The 17,502-nt window shown below is 35.0% G+C and overlaps 1 protein-coding gene across 17 annotated transcripts in view; it reads right to left on the bottom strand.

Annotated features, from left to right (window-relative positions):
* Positions 1-17,502, bottom strand: part of Tbc1d5 (TBC1 domain family member 5) — a 552,135-nt gene that overhangs the window by 44,721 nt on the left and 489,912 nt on the right. For 15 of the 17 annotated variants that reach the window (XR_004514672.1, XM_033757108.1, XM_033757102.1 and 12 more), the window contains 2 exons: positions 12,498-12,784; positions 6,086-6,151 (listed from right to left, as the gene is read on the bottom strand). Coding sequence is in view for 16 of the 17 variants with exons in the window: in XM_033757108.1 (XP_033612999.1) it covers positions 6,086-6,151; positions 12,498-12,784 (353 nt within the window). In the remaining variant the exon portion in view is untranslated. The remainder of the gene's footprint in view (positions 1-6,085; positions 6,152-12,497; positions 12,785-17,502) is intronic. The other 2 variants (XM_033757104.1, XM_033757105.1) reach the window with 1 other exon arrangement.

Genomic DNA, 17,502 nt, shown 5'->3' with positions numbered 1-17,502 from the left:
TTTTTTTCTTCTTTTTTTTTTTTTTTTTTTTTTGGTACCGGGGATTGAACTTGGGTCCTTACACTTACAAGGCAAGCCACCGAACTGCTGAGCTAAATCCCTGGCCCTACAATCCTGAGTTTATACTTTCAGTTCCATCTTTCAGATGAGGAAACTGAAGTTCAGAATGGTTCGGCAACATGCTTAAGGTCATATAACCAGGATTTGAACTCCAGTGCTGATATTCTTTGCTTCTCACCCCTCTCCCTACCTTGGTTGGTGGCTAAAGAAAATCACTGATGTCTTCCCTCTCTGGTTCTCAGTCTCCACCTCACATCCCCATTTGTAACTTGCTAAGATCAATCTGGCTTCTTAGGACACTGGTGGGGGCCCTGGGGGGGAGATAGGCAGTGTGAGCCTTTGAGGGTATCAGTGGAGAGCCTTAGTGATGAGGGTGGGTAAGCTGGACAGACAAGACAAATTATGGGTTCCTTAGGCGAGCAACCTGTCAACTCTTTCAAAGCAATGTTCTCTCTCTCTCTCATTCATTTTTAATTAGAAAAGTAATAAATGCCCATGATAAAAACTTAAAAACTACTTCTAAACTACTTTAATTCCACACTCCAACCTCTCAGACATTCTCCATAGGGGGCTGGCTCCCTCCTCCCCACTTTCCCTCCCCTCCCTTTCCCTTCATTCCCCTCCTATTTCTCTTCTTTGGTCTCCACAAATGGAAGCAGATGGCACAGTATCTTGCGCTTTGTGTCCCCTTATCTTGAAGACTCTTCCCTATAAGCTCTCATAGGTCTTTCCCACTTCCCTTTGCATAGTGTTTCATGGAGTGGATGTCCTTTAGTGTATCTGCCAAGCTTGCATGGCTAGGCACATGCCTATAATCCCAGCACTCGGGAGGCTGAGGCAGGAGGATGGCTGTGAGTTCAAGACCAGCCTGGGCTACGTAGTGAGTTCCACATCAGTCTCACCTACATAGTGAGACCCTGTCTCAAAAAAAAAAAAAAAATTCTGGATAACACATCCTTTCATGCTCATTTAAAACTGTATCTTAATGATGGATCCTTAGAAGTGGAATTGATGAATTTTTAGAGAACACTGCTGAATCCAAGAGAAAATAACAAGTTATCCTGTATCAATTTGAACTCCTACCACCAGGAAAAGCCTGTGAACCTCAATGCTGTGGCCATAGCAATACAACTTAACTTGATTTCATATAGTGGCCAGGGAAAATATGAGCATCTGTCATATGTGCCTTAGCAAGTAATCATCTGCCACCTCATACATAACAAGAAGGATGATGTCTATTCCTTAAAGACGTATGTTGGTGTCACAAGAGTGACTAGATGCAGGCTGCACTTAAATATCCTAGAATATACTTGCTTTAGCCTGATTACAGAAGTCAAGCACTGTTAAAATTGAGTACTTGCATGTAAACAAGTTTTTTTTTTGAATGTCTGAAGTAATAATTAATAACAGCTAAGGCCAGGGATTTAGCTCATTGGTTCCACTGCCTGCTTTACAAGTGCAAGGTCCCAAGTTCAATTCCCGGTACCAATAAAACAAAACAAAACAACAAAAAACAGCGAGAAGTGTTGGGAGAGCTCCTTCATGATTTTATATTAAAATCCAGAGGAAAGCATATAAGGGTGCTACCATCACCACCACTGTCCAAGCAGGCAGCAGTGTAGACTGCTTATTGGACAGGAGCTGGGATAACATCCACAACAAATGCTGATCTTTTTTTTAATCTCTTTATAAACAAGAGGTTAAGTAACCAGCAAAGCAGTGACAGAGTTAGTATTCAAACCCAGGCTGGACTCCAGAGCCCATCCTGGTCAAAACTTTACCGTGCCACCTTCCTAATGAGGACTCTGACACATAGGCTTTAGTAAATGTGACCAACTATAGAGATGATCCCTGAAAGTATAGCCTTTGGCTGTAGTAAATGTGACCCAAAATTAGATTAAGGAAAAGTGGGGACCGGAGATTTAGCTCAGTGGTTCCGCACACTGCTTCGGAAGCCTAAGGTCCCGAGTTCAATAAGCAGTACCAAAAAAAAAAAAAAACTTTGGAAGTAAGGAAAAGTCTGACATGTTCTTACTCCAAAAACAAGTCATTTAATTAGTGTCTTTTGGAACAGATATTCTGTAAAAATTTATTTCTAGTTAATTCATGCTTCCCAAAATTAATTTTACATATAACACATTTCTTTGCCTTACAGGGATTATAATGAATTTAAGATAAGTATTTGCTCTGTTTTGGGACCACCACTTTTCAATAACCTGAGTGGCCAAAAGAGTGCCATCTATAGGACTGTCTGGATTTTAGACTATTTCCTTACTTCTGTGAGTAGGAGCTATGAGGTATGATCCAAAAATAAGGTGAATGTTGAATTAGTACAGAAAGACAGACTGTGACCAATTATCCCCCAAATATTCCTCCATGCTTTGAACACATCCTTCCCATAAATCTTGCCACTTTCTGAAGCAATTCTGGAACACCTCTTTTGTGTCTTTAGTTGTATTGTCCTGGCTGCCTTCATGTCTTGAATCAATTAAAAACTTTTTATCTTTTATAGACATTTTGACTTTGGGTAAAAGATGGAAGTCACAAGGTGCCAGATCTGGTCAATAAAGTGGGTAAGGTCAAACACGCTTTTATCAACCTGCCTTTCGATAGACGGCACTGGGGACAAGCCTCTACTACGTTTCATCACATTTCACAAAGGCATTCATGAAAGATGTTCACAACTGCTTTCAGAAAGTGGGCAGAATCAAGGGGATAAGTGTGCTCAAAGTGAAGGGGAGTATTTGTGGAAAGATTAATGGTGGTGTGTCTCTTACTGTAATAAATTTTGTAACCTTCATCATGTAATATGATACCTAGTATCTTTTTCAAAGTTGTCATTATTGTATGCTGTTCTAGTTGATTTGACCTCTTTACTCTTGGCCTACCATTTTCTGCTTGTCATCTGCAATGGTATATTTCTGTTGTACTTTCTTCTTAAAGATCGAGAAAGGACGCTACCTCCAGATAAGTAAGGTCTTACCAAATTATCACGACTCTCACGTTATTTTTCAATGTATGTTTTTCCTCAAAATAATGTATTTTTCAAAATGTATTTTTTTCTGAAAGAAATTATAAGAAATTTAACAATTATTATCCTTGTAGAAATGATGTGGCAGAAAAAGTGGGAGGTGAAAAAGGAGGGCTTTCTCCCCTTTTTCATTTAGTACCTTTAATTAAATTTGGATTGTCAAGTGTTATATGTTTTAGCTTTACCTTCAGAATGTTAATGGTAGTTATCTGGGCAGGGAGAGTGACTTTTTTTCCTATTTTTAATATATTTTTTAAAAATCTGACAAGAGTTACAATGATTTTTTGTGTGTATTCATAGCCACAATATAACTACATATTGAAAACCATACATTTTAGAGATGTTCATGGCAATTACTTAAGAAACACAAACATTTAAAGAAACTCATGAAGTTAAATCTTAAAAGATCAAATTCTGCTGTAGCACTTTTTTTGGTGATTGCAACCTACTCTACACAGACAGAATAGAACTTTCCAATACTTTTCTAAAAATTACTTATTGACCTAAATTGTGAAATCACACTTTATATCATTTTTTGCTTAAAAAATTAAAATTCACATAACTATGCTAAGTTAAATGACAACGATACAGGTAAAAAAGCTCATTAACACAAACTATATATAATCAAAGAACTGGCCTGGGGAGTAGCTCAGTGGTAAAGCACTCTCATAGTGTGTGTGAGTTCCTAGCTCTGGGGAAAAAAATATAATCAAAGAATTGCTGAAATAAATATTTACTTCATTTCTTTATTTAATATTTAGAAAAAAGACCTTAAACAACAATTGAACAATAGTTGAATTTCCTCAAAATAGGGGGCTATAATTGGTTTGGTATATCTGATAAAATTCTCTAACTTTTAATATTATTGATCCTATTTGGTATACATAGCTAGATTTTTTTTGTTGCCACCAATGTTTTGGGTTACTTTTACTTGCTTTCTGGAACTCTTAAGGAAATATGCTGAGGAAAACACAAAGTGACAAATCAGGGAGGTATCATCTCATTAGTCCATGTTAAAGTCTTCACAAACTGAGAGCTATTTATTTGGGACTCATGTCTCAAAGTAGCTGGAACCTTCCCTATCAGACTGATACAATCCCTGTCAGAATATGGAAGTAGAGGCATTCTGAGCCAAGTAGTCAGAAAAGAACTGGTTTCTTAATATGCATGTTTGACTGTGTCATCTAAAGCAAAGGTAATGTTCAAGTAAGCTGATGAATCTGTAGGGAAAGCCCAGTGGCCAAAGAAAACAGAGCTTGAAACATAGTATGCACTCAATATATGCTGAATAAATGTATGAGATGATTCTATTTATATAACAAGTTATATAAACAAAATGATATCACTTTCCTCTTCAAAGTTAAAATAACATTTTTCATGTGGTTCTTGTCTGAGGAAAAAAGAAATGGATTGAGCAACAGCATGGAAGTGAGAATGAGCATGCCAACCTTTAGCTTTCTTTTCTTATAGGTATAAATTGCCTCCACAGTCCATGTCTTCCAGAGAAATAAAAGTTGGGATAACTGCAAGCTTGTTAAAAAGTTGTATGCAGGCCTCATAATTTAATTTCAGGGAACAAATTTAACTCCTGTGAATTTTTTCCACATTGTATGATCACCCTAATATGCATCTAAACTGACAAAGCTAAAGAAAAATCATATGGAGATATCTATCTTTCCCATTGTTCATGCTACTTCAACCCTTTATTATAAAGATCCCTTAACAGACACCAAGAAGAGTGAATAGTTCTTCATGGAATTCCTGAGCCCTTAATGGTCATCTGGTTCAATTACCAGAATACAGCCAGAAACTACCTGGGAATCACAGAACTAAATACAGAAGTGAGAGCACACTCTTCTGTTACCATAAATGATCTGTTAATCACAATCCATTCTTTTCTGTTAACTTATTTTAAAAAGCATTAATCTTCTGAGGACATATCACAATCAGAACAGCATTTAATACTACTAGCATTGGCTACATCATGTGGCTACTTTATTTATTTATTTTTTTGAGACAGGGTCTCATTATGTATTTGAGATTAACCTGGAACTCACTATTTAGCCCAGGCTGATCTTGAACTCAGTGATCCTGCTGTCTCAGCCTCCCGAGTGCTGGGATTATAGGCGTGCACCACCACGCCTGACTGGCTACATTAAATTAAGGAAAACATGATACAAATGTAGTTATTAGAGTATATTGTTATCATCATAGTCTGAATCTGAATTGAAGATTCTTTAAGTTACTCAAGGGTTTCATTTAGCAAGAAATCTCTGGTATACTTATCTAAAAGATTGCATTTCAAAAGATTAATGCAGCAAATTTAAACATTTGTATTTTTACAAATCCTACAGGAAGTGCTGAAAATGGATAACCACTTTTTTTGTATTTCTTAAATTATGTTTTTCTATATTTTGAGAAAATGGATATATGAAAATGTTTTTAAAACAGTTCTGCCAAATTCTGACAGAGACTTGCCATACAGTATTTTAATTTGTATTAATGTAGTATGAAGACTACTTAAAAACATTTCAAAATCAAGTTGTAATTCTTTTAGGTAAAATGTAAGTACCTCAGATAAATCACAGCATATAAACTGTTTAACTCAGAATTTGTCACATGCTGTCACAGAGAACCTTTGCAACAAAAAGAACACCTTGGTGTTGGCTACCCTGTAAAGGATAATGTTAAATAAAATAAGTACAAAATATATGGTGAACCACATTTTCTAAGAAAGCTTTGCACACTTAATAGAAAACCCACATCACCAAGGCACAACAGTGCCACTCAGTGGCTGAACAATGGTAGGGGACTGATAAACACTGAATGGAGTGTGGGTAACAGGAAAAGCAGACAGGCAATGGCAACACTATATGAAAGTCTGGAGAGAAGAAGGGAGGGAGGGAGGAAAAGGAGGGAGAGAGGAAGGGAGGAAGAGAGAAGGAAAGACTGAGAGAGGCTGGGGGGTGGGATATGTTGCTATGGTAACTGTACCTTGGAGGTCAGTTAGAGTCTGGGCAGGAACAGAAACCTGAGCATCGCTTCCTGTAACTACATCTCCTGGATTTCATAAGAAAAAAATAATGAGATTTTTATAAGAAAATAACCAACTTTACTTCTCTTTCATATTCAATTAGTACTTTTATCAAATTACTATAAATATAGCACAACAGAAAATGTAACAAGACTAGAAAAATATAAATATTTTTTAAAAGGAAATGTTTCAAAAAGTATTTCTTAAGAATTTTGTTTTTTCTACAGAGAAAGCAAACCAGTTTCTACTACACTAGAGTATAGGAAACTTAGCAATCACAAGATTTTGTTGAGTAAATTTCACAGTGCTAAAAATATTACTGTGATTTTATATTTTGTTTTTATTTAAATTTTAAACCCAAAAGAAAGGGGTACATCATTTATTAACATGAATTCTTCTGAAATTAATTTCTTCCTATATTATTCAAATTGACTTTTTTGTTGTTGTTGTTACTTGAGACAAGGTCTCACTATGTAGTTGAGACTGACCTGGAACTCACTACGTAGCCCAGGCTGGTCGAACTCACAGCGATCCTCCTGCCTCAGCCTCCCGAGTGCTGGGATTATAGGTGTGTGCCACCACACCCGGCTCTACAAACTGAATTTTAACTAAATTTGAAAGCAATTTTTTCAGTGGTAATGCCTAAATAAATTCTAATTTCTTACTAGATAATGAAAAGATTTCAAAAGTTGCCACATACACTTACAAATGTTAACATATAAAAACAAAGCTGTGAACTACATCCCCTAAATTTGATGTACTGTACTTAAGATTTCATTTACAAATTGAACATGTAGTAAAAAAGTAGTGTTCAAAATTTTTAAATAATTAAAAATAAAGACAAAAGAAACAAGAATAAAATAAAAAGCATTTTAAGCACCAAGAAAAGGAGCATAGCAGGAAGTCCGGTGAGGAGCCTGAAGTATTCTAACAAGGATCTGATTTTCTTCCTGAATGATGAAGTTCAACACTGAGCACATTCACTGTCAACAGAATAACCTTCTGGCTATAGCACCTCAAGGCCTATACTATTTTCAGGTTAACAAAACTTTTTAAAAAGCAGTGTATTTTCCTCAAAGATAAATTATAATTAACAGAATTACTTCTCCTTTACCTTTTATATAATATATACAGTAGTTTAAAAAAATCAAATTTGAATTAAATAACATGCTGTCAGTGTCCTGACCACTTGCTACAATTATTTAAGCATGGCCAACTCATCTGGAAATTGTTAGGTTATAATTATATCATCCCCATCAATTAACAGGATATACATCTGCATTCTCCTATAATGGAAAGAAAAACCTATATATAGTAACATATTCCAAACAACTGATAAACAGCTTCCAGGGGAAATGGTCAAGTCCTGAATTTTCATAATATAGTTAACTCTAAATTCACTGATAAATGGTAGGCCTACTTTCTGTACATTTACAGGAAATTCTATACCTGCTACTCATTTTACTTTAGGTTGTCTACTAAAATATATGTAGAGTCTACAACTCATTTTAATATGAATATCTTCAAAAATTATGGGGAACATCTGTGTTGCTCTTGTTTTCTTCATTATCCCAACCCCAACACATACACAAGCTACACAATGTATTTCAACCAATACATGCATGAATTTGGATTACAAACACTACTGTCCCCTTTATAAACACAGATAACTGTAACCTAAAAGACTTTATACATTTTTCTCTTTACAAACAACTATTTTTCAAAACAACTTTCAAATTTTCCAACAGAGTACACTAAAAAGGCTATGATATTTCCACAAAGGCACTAAGTAGATGACTATTCAAGATAGACATCCATGCCAAAATGAGCCCCTCCACAGGCTGTTGTGATCAATGACCTCAGGTGACATACTTGCAGATTTGTCAGTGAAATAACACAGCAGAGTACCTGTGGGAAATACCAGCACAAAGAATCAGTGCTGGAGAAATATTTTTCATTGCAGAGTTAATAAATACATTTTCCACAAAAAGAATGACAGAATTTTTAGATCTGGGAAGCTCTGTAGGAATCAGTCCAAACCTCTCATTTTCTGGTGAGGTAATGGAGGCAGACAGTTTAAGGGAGGAAGAGCATCAAACATTCTTTCTACTTCTATAAACTGTTTTATGCTCTTTATTTTATTCAAGTCTTTATGCAGAGAGGAGCATTAGCAGAAATATATAAAGAAAAGTAGAATAGCTCTTTTGGTAGACTGGCACAAGAAGAGTGTACCAGAAATAAAAATATATGAGTTGCAAAACAACGCCAATTTCTTCCAGGATAGGGATCAGTTACAAAATGCCCCAGTGGTACTCATGTTCCAAATACTTTGCTTAAATGCTCTGCTGTCTACTTGTAACTAGGGACTTAGTTTTCATCAATTGTTACATCTCCATAGTCTTCCTTTCTCACTTACTATGATATTAATACTTGACATTTCCACTGAGACACAACTTTATATTTCTACAGTCATTTGGCTTTGTTCCTCTGAAAATTTAAGCTGCAGCATTGAGAGATTCTCTGACTCATTTGCCTGCCATCAGTTAGAAATACAACTGACTGAAGCTTGTTATCCAAGCAATATTGAATCATATTTGTTTAGAACAATAAAACAGTAAATATATGAAATAACATTCATTTCCATTCTGGAAGCAGGCATATCTCCTGGCATTAAAATACATTTACAATATGTTAAAATGATCTGACATCTTCTTTTCTTTAAGGCTCTACAAACTGAATTTTAACTAAACTTGAAAGCAATTTTTTCAGTGGTAATGCCTAAATAAATTCTAATTTCTTACTAGATAATGAAAAAACCCGGCTCTACAAACTGAATTTTAACTAAATTTGAAAGCAATTTTTTCAGTGGTAATGCCTAAATAAATTCTAATTTCTTACTAGATAATGAAAAGATTTCAAAAGTTACCACATACACTTACAAATGTTAACATATAAAAACAAAGCTGTGAACTACATCCCCTAAATTTGATGTACTGTACTTAAGATTTCATTTACAAATTGAACATGTAGTAAAAAAGTAGTGTTCAAAATTTTTAAATAATTAAAAATAAAGACAAAAGAAACAAGAATAAAATAAAAAGCATTTTAAGCACCAAGAAAAGGAGCATAGCAGGAAGTCCGGTGAGGAGCCTGAAGTATTCTAACAAGGATCTGATTTTCTTCCTGAATGATGAAGTTCAACACTGAGCACATTCACTGTCAACAGAATAACCTTCTGGCTATAGCACCTCAAGGCCTATACTATTTTCAGGTTAACAAAACTTTTTAAAAAGCAGTGTATTTTCCTCAAAGATAAATTATAATTAACAGAATTACTTCTCCTTTACCTTTTATATAATATATACAGTAGTTTAAAAAAATCAAATTTGAATTAAATAACATGCTGTCAGTGTCCTGACCACTTGCTACAATTATTTAAGCATGGCCAACTCATCTGGAAATTGTTAGGTTATAATTATATCATCCCCATCAATTAACAGGATATACATCTGCATTCTCCTATAATGGAAAGAAAAACCTATATATAGTAACATATTCCAAACAACTGATAAACAGCTTCCAGGGGAAATGGTCAAGTCCTGAATTTTCATAATATAGTTAACTCTAAATTCACTGATAAATGGTAGGCCTACTTTCTGTACATTTACAGGAAATTCTATACCTGCTACTCATTTTACTTTAGGTTGTCTACTAAAATATATGTAGAGTCTACAACTCATTTTAATATGAATATCTTCAAAAATTATGGGGAACATCTGTGTTGCTCTTGTTTTCTTCATTATCCCAACCCCAACACATACACAAGCTACACAATGTATTTCAACCAATACATGCATGAATTTGGATTACAAACACTACTGTCCCCTTTATAAACACAGATAACTGTAACCTAAAAGACTTTATACATTTTTCTCTTTACAAACAACTATTTTTCAAAACAACTTTCAAATTTTCCAACAGAGTACACTAAAAAGGCTATGATATTTCCACAAAGGCACTAAGTAGATGACTATTCAAGATAGACATCCATGCCAAAATGAGCCCCTCCACAGGCTGTTGTGATCAATGACCTCAGGTGACATACTTGCAGATTTGTCAGTGAAATAACACAGCAGAGTACCTGTGGGAAATACCAGCACAAAGAATCAGTGCTGGAGAAATATTTTTCATTGCAGAGTTAATAAATACATTTTCCACAAAAAGAATGACAGAATTTTTAGATCTGGGAAGCTCTGTAGGAATCAGTCCAAACCTCTCATTTTCTGGTGAGGTAATGGAGGCAGACAGTTTAAGGGAGGAAGAGCATCAAACATTCTTTCTACTTCTATAAACTGTTTTATGCTCTTTATTTTATTCAAGTCTTTATGCAGAGAGGAGCATTAGCAGAAATATATAAAGAAAAGTAGAATAGCTCTTTTGGTAGACTGGCACAAGAAGAGTGTACCAGAAATAAAAATATATGAGTTGCAAAACAACGCCAATTTCTTCCAGGATAGGGATCAGTTACAAAATGCCCCAGTGGTACTCATGTTCCAAATACTTTGCTTAAATGCTCTGCTGTCTACTTGTAACTAGGGACTTAGTTTTCATCAATTGTTACATCTCCATAGTCTTCCTTTCTCACTTACTATGATATTAATACTTGACATTTCCACTGAGACACAACTTTATATTTCTACAGTCATTTGGCTTTGTTCCTCTGAAAATTTAAGCTGCAGCATTGAGAGATTCTCTGACTCATTTGCCTGCCATCAGTTAGAAATACAACTGACTGAAGCTTGTTATCCAAGCAATATTGAATCATATTTGTTTAGAACAATAAAACAGTAAATATATAAAATAACATTCATTTCCATTCTGGAAGCAGGCATATCTCCTGGCATTAAAATACATTTACAATATGTTAAAATGATCTGACATCTTCTTTTCTTTAAATCATGAAAAAAAATGCAATCTTAAATGAGATATTCTCATGTAAACTGAATATTCTGATAAAAATTTAAATACTAACCATATAAAGTCTGAAATTTCATATAGACAGAGAAATACAGAAAAGACAGATGACATGTAAACAATGGAGGAATACAGACACGTGTGTGCAGGTATGTGCAAAAACACATCCTCATTATTGAACATTTGTTAATCTGCAGCATTGGGTAATAGAGTCTATACATCTACAAATATAAATGCAAATGTGTAAAGTTTGAAATAATTTTGGACATAACCTTCTTAAATGGAGTATACTGAACTTTATTTAAGGTTTTTTTACTGGTAATACTGTGAATACTAAGTATTAAACACTGATGTAACACAGGGACTCTTTATGACATAAAAACTTGAATCAGGATGTTTGTTCTGATACTAAATGGTCCCAGACTTTGTTTTCTGAGGTCATAGAATACTCTTTGTGTATTTTCTTCTATCATTTAGTGTTTCTTGCTTTTGCAGTATACTTAGCAGAGTCCCATTGCTAAAAATAAATGTCGCTGTTTGTAGTCTACTAGGAATAGAGAGACCTAAAAAAATTAGGTCTCTTTGAAAATAAAGAATACTGTATAAAGATTCTAGGTAAGAGCTTTCTCTGAAGGGCTATCTTATGAGTAAAGTACCTGAGGGAGGTGAAGCACTGGCAAGGACCTGACATAGCAAAGAACTTACCTGACTGCCAGTAGCAGGAGCACTACCAGGAGCAGTACCAGCAGCAGTGCTTTTACCCATCAAACAACAGATGTGGATTGGATGATCTCCCAGGTTTCCTCTGCTCTTAAATCCTATGGTGCTAATCTTTAGTGTATGGACTCAAACACTTATTTTGGCTGCTTGAGGTTTTTTTAAGCTTTTTAAACAATTTTATTTCTTCTCCTTAAGATTCTAGTTTGTATTCCTTAAAGGGAAAGCAGCTAGACGAGAGACCACAAGCCTACTGGCATGCTTTCTCCAAACTACTGCAATGCATTGATACATACTATGATGAGAAAAGCATATGGTATTTATACCTTTTCAATTCACACTTTTCTGAAAGGTATCATTACTCTCTTGGGACCATTACTAATATAAAGTTAGCAGGAAACATAGGCAACTGATCTCAAGTTCTATACTGTAATCATACATAGGGGCAGCCTCTGGACAAAAATGCAAGTATACTAGAATATAAATGTTTTGAAAACTGGCTTCACAAAGTACAGTATCAGACATCCCAACTTAAAAAAAAGATCAAATACAACAGATTTTTAAAAGTTAAGTCTTGCACTAATTTTTGTTTTGGAGAGGCTGTTTCCTCATAGGTAGGTAGGTAAGGAATTCCTAGGCTACACTGTGTATTCTTTGGCTTTACTAGTATTTTTTCCCTACCTTTGTTCAATTGCACCGGCATGCTTTCAGATTTCATCATCCTCTGCTGCTGTTGCTGCTGCTGCTGCTGCTGCTGCTGCTGCTGCTGCTGCTGCTGCTGCTGTTGCTGATGCTTTGGGCCTTCTGTGGAGGTTTTGGGGGGAATCACAGCACAAGAGCTGTTGTCCCCTGTTATAGGGCCACTCACGCTGCCTGGGGCCATGGCTGGGGAAATCAACTTTCTTCCAAAATTTATCAGGCTATTAGAGACCTTATTTATATTCAGGGGAGTGCCTTTGGGGTTGGACCTGTTTAAAAAACAAAAGTTAAGTGGACATACATTATTTAAATTAGAAGATGACAATTTCACATACTCCACTAGTATATAAACATACCTTGTCCTGCTTTGTAAAGGGGCTTTTATTAGATCAGCTATATAAAGAAGTGAAAACTTAAGTGACCACAGAATGATAAAATAACAGGATTCTTAAAAACAGAACCTATGAAAACAATCTTACTGCTTTATATTCATTCTTTTATTCTTTTAACAAAGAGGACACACTATGTGCCAGTACAGGATTATAATGGAGGATACATTTGCCCCAAACAGACATAGTTCCCTTCTTGGAGCTTGTAGTTGTTGAGAAAAAAATAAATTAATCAAAAAAATCACATAGATAAGTATATGTCTAAAATCTCTGATGTGGACAGTAAAGGAGAGGTGAAAGGCTTGCAAAGTCCTGGGGTGTGCAGAGAAGGGGAATGTGTGAAATGAGGCTGAGAGTAGAATTCCAAGCCTAATAGGCTAGATTTAATTTTGCTTTGAAAATAAATGCTTCTCAGGAAGAAATGGTCTGAAGAGGAGGAGGAAATGGGAGGAGTAAGGGAAAGGAAAGGGGAAGGAAAACATGAGAAGAGGAAAAAATAGAAACAAAATCTTTGTAAATAGGGAGGGGAAGGGTTAGAGGGAAGGCAGGGGAATGAGGAAAACATAAGAGCCAAGACATTTCAGGTAAAGGTTCAAATTTCCAATGATGTACATGATATCGTACACCTAAAATGTACCAATAAACTTAATGTAAAAAAATGTTCCTGAGAACCATGAAGTAAATTTCTAGAAGTTATGCCAACTGCCTAGTTCATTAAAATTGCAGCCCATCTCAACCCCTTGCCCCCCAACCTCCATGCTCTCTTGCCCCACTTCCCTGTTTATTTTTCTTGATAGCACTTTGCATTATCTGACATATTATATTTTAGTTACTTATTTCACTATCATTTGTTAACCTCCTACAATCTCCATTCAAATATGTTTCATGAAAGCAAGGATTTTTGTCTTTTTTGTTAATATTGCCATATTGCCACTGAGTAGTACACTGTAGCTACTTTAAAATATTTATTAAATGGTAGCTGCATGTAGCTATAGTCGAAGTCTTTCTCACTTGTAAGAAGTCCATGCTCCTAGCCATGATAGCCTCTGCATTTGTGCTCTGAAACTCATCTCCTCTTATCCTGTGAGACTGCTGCTCCTGCAGCCTTTTTGTCCTGCACCATTACTCTCTTCCTCTCTACTGTATCGTTACCATTATCACACAACCATGGTGACTTCCTATGGGAGCGTACTATTTTCTTGTTTGGTCCCCCATACCTGTGTAGTTCCCATTTCATTTCTTTGCCTACTCATGTTTTCTCAAAGTATCTCTACATGTTACATCTGCTCCCTTTGGTCCACTAAGCTCTGGCTGTGGCCTCTTTGCTACCGTAGTAAACCAAGTCAAGGTCACTAGTGATTTCTGCACTGCAGACCCCAAGATCTATTCATGTTTGACTCTGTCACTCAGTGGCTATCAACTCACCCCACACTCTAATTTTTTTTCTTGGCTTCTTGTATGGCTTGCCAGTACCTGTGTTATAAATGTATTGGCAAAAAAGGATACCAAAAAATATCCACTAAATGAATGATTACTTCCTTCATAATCTTGCAGTATATTCCAGGATTACTATCTTGAAGACCAATTATGATTATTTTAGTTGTAGGAGGTAGTCCCATTCCATGACAATACCAAACTATATTTTTACTGCCTAAATCATTCATAGAAATTTAATCTTTTCATCAAAGTACAGAAGATTATATTTCATTTTAGTTAATTTGAATTTTACTATTATTTTCCTCTCGCAGATCTCTGTGGCAGCACTTATACAGTAATTCTACTTTTTATATGACAGCTGTATCCTTGGTATTACTAGGTATCACTCTCTCAAACAGAATGGATCCATACTTTTATAATAAAAACAAAAAGAACACTATGCTTCTTCCTTCTATTAAGTTTTGTCTAATGGCACTACCTAATATTATGAGCAAGGTATTGAAAGCTTACATTGCTTTCGAGACAGAACAATTCCAGTATAAAATTTGGAATTCATCCTTACAAAAGGAAAATGTATTTATTTATAACTCAATGGAGTGCGAAAATTTTTCAAATGGCTCCTTTTGTATTGTTTCATCTTTAATGAACTGAGCTATTTAATGTTCTTCCAAAATTATTAATAATAATGTTTCTTAGTGGAAATAAGTATACTGAATGCTTATATATCATTCATTTTCTTAGCTGCATTTTTACTGAAAAAAAAGAATAAAATAAAAAGAATTCATAAATTCTGGATTAACTAAGCATTTACCTCAGGCATGATGTTTTCTACTCAGCAGTTGGGTATGCATTCTTATTTCTTGTGATAGTAGAAAGAAAAGCTATCATGATACCGAAGTTCAGTTGCATTTTTGTTTTGATCGTTTATAAGTCAAGATTCATAATTCACAAATATGAAGAAGTTATAATGTTGTTACCCTTTTTTATAAACAAAAACATACTAGTCAAATTCCCATACTGCCAGCTGTAAAATTTATATGTTGATAAAAGTACTGAGAAACAGCTAGTGCACTATCAAGAGAATATAGCTAATGTATCTTCATTAGTACTAATAACCATGAAAAACATATAGCTCAAGCTCATGCTGAGTAATTTTTCATCTGAATAGCTCTTAAAAGGAGATGAGCACTGTTTCCTTTTTTTGAACTTTTTGTTTTTAACCACTTCCCCCCTCATCTACTATCCAGAAGCTTATTTTCCAGGGCATATTTTCTTTTCAAAACAAATGAAGACAACTCTGTATTTTTAGGATACAAACAACTGAAAATCATGTAATTGTATAGAAAGCATGCTGACTACAGTTTGACGCATGACAGCTTGTATGCCAAAGTTATCTAATTTAGATCTAAAATAATAGTAGCAGCATTCTTTACATGAAATACTAAACAGATTCTAATATATATTAAGGTTGTGATGTGTGATGTGATGTGTGCATGTGAAAATGCAGTTTTCAGAGATGTGAGAAACACAAGGATTTGGGTTAGAGATAAGGTACAGTGTTTGGTGTTAAATAAGGGGAATACTGAATAGCAAATCTAATGAGTAACCAACTATGTGTAATCAAACTCTTTACTACCTTTGGCTATTTATTATTTATTTATTTATTTATTTTGGTTTTTTGAGACAGGGTCTCGCTATGTAGTTGAGACTGACCTGGAACTCACTATGTAGCCCAGGGTGGTCTGGAACTCACAGCGATTCTCCTGCCTCAGCCTCCTGAGTGCTGGGATTACAGGTGTGCGCCACCACACCCAGCTTGGCTATTTAGTATTACTAAAAACAGTAATGCATAGGGAAGATTGTTTTAAAAATGTGCCAAAAACTTACTTTTTGGTACCATCTCAGCAGGTTAAATCAATAACAGTAGGGGCATTTTCTGAAGATAGAAGAATCTCTTCAAAACACATGTACTATAACCTAACTCTGACCTGACTCTATTGTTGGGCTCCTTTTATTCCGTTTCTGAAACTCTGAAAATGGGTAACACCTTCTAGCTTCTTACTACCCTGTTGGTCTCTTACAGCAGGCTATATGACCTTCACTCGATTCACTGAAAGAGCTCTACGGGATAGAGCAGCTTCTTAAGTGCTAAGAGTCATGTCCTGTTTTGATTCAACTTCTAAAATTCATTACTACCTCTTTTATAAACTCTGCACAGGGCCAGGGATTTAGCTCAATGGTGCCACCCCCTGCTTTGCAAGTGCAAGGTCCCAAGTTCGATCCCTCGTACCAGAAAAAACAAAACAAAACACAACTCTGCACAACCTTTTCTCTTGTGGTAGCGAAACCTTGACATCATTCTGGTTTATCTATTTTCTACTTATAGATTTTTTTCAGATATGATATTATACATCTAGTATTTATTTCACTTTCTGTAATATAATTTGTTTAGACACTTGCCTATATTTCTGTCAAAGAATCAGAAAATAAATTCAATTAATTTTAAATTATTTTTCTTTATATTCTAATTTACAGTTTTCTTGTTATTTCTTTCCTGTGTTTCCACAGGAAACAAGCTATGTGCTTGGCTCATTAATTTGTTCATTCATTCACTTTTTTCATTCTTTTTCCCAATAAAAACATTATTCAAAGCTACACATTTGTGTCTGATTATAGCATTAGCATCAAAGATTTTTTTCCTCATCTTCTAAACAGTCTGCTGACACAATTGTTATTTAGGTACATTTTAAGTTTCAGATAGTTGTCTGTATTTAAATATATTACTTATTTTGTTTTATTGAATAAAAATAGAAAAAACAGGAAAACAAAAGTGGGAATATGTTCTAATTTTTAAAAGGATTTTAAAAACCACAAATTAGAAAACATATATTATATACATATATTTAGTAATTACCTGGAAATAAGTTATTATAGGTACCCAATATAGTTCACTAAAAATAGGTAATTCTAAGACAACGTTTCTGTTTCATAGTGTTTAAGTCCACTGGATTTCAGTATTTGTACATATGACAGAAGATAATGCATGCTTAGTTAAGTTGAACGTCTGCACCCCACGTGTACTGGTCAAGGTCAATGGCCCACTGAGGCTCCTAGTGATGTTACGTGTCTTAAACTTCATTCATAGACTTGCTTACTTATTT

Source organism: Fukomys damarensis, unplaced genomic scaffold (assembly GCF_012274545.1).
Source record: "Fukomys damarensis isolate Sample0158 unplaced genomic scaffold, DMR_v1.0_HiC HiC_scaffold_28, whole genome shotgun sequence".
Lineage (NCBI taxonomy): Eukaryota > Metazoa > Chordata > Mammalia > Rodentia > Bathyergidae > Fukomys > Fukomys damarensis.
Note: the sequence above shows the minus strand (reverse complement) of the source record. Positions and strands in the feature narration are given on the sequence as shown.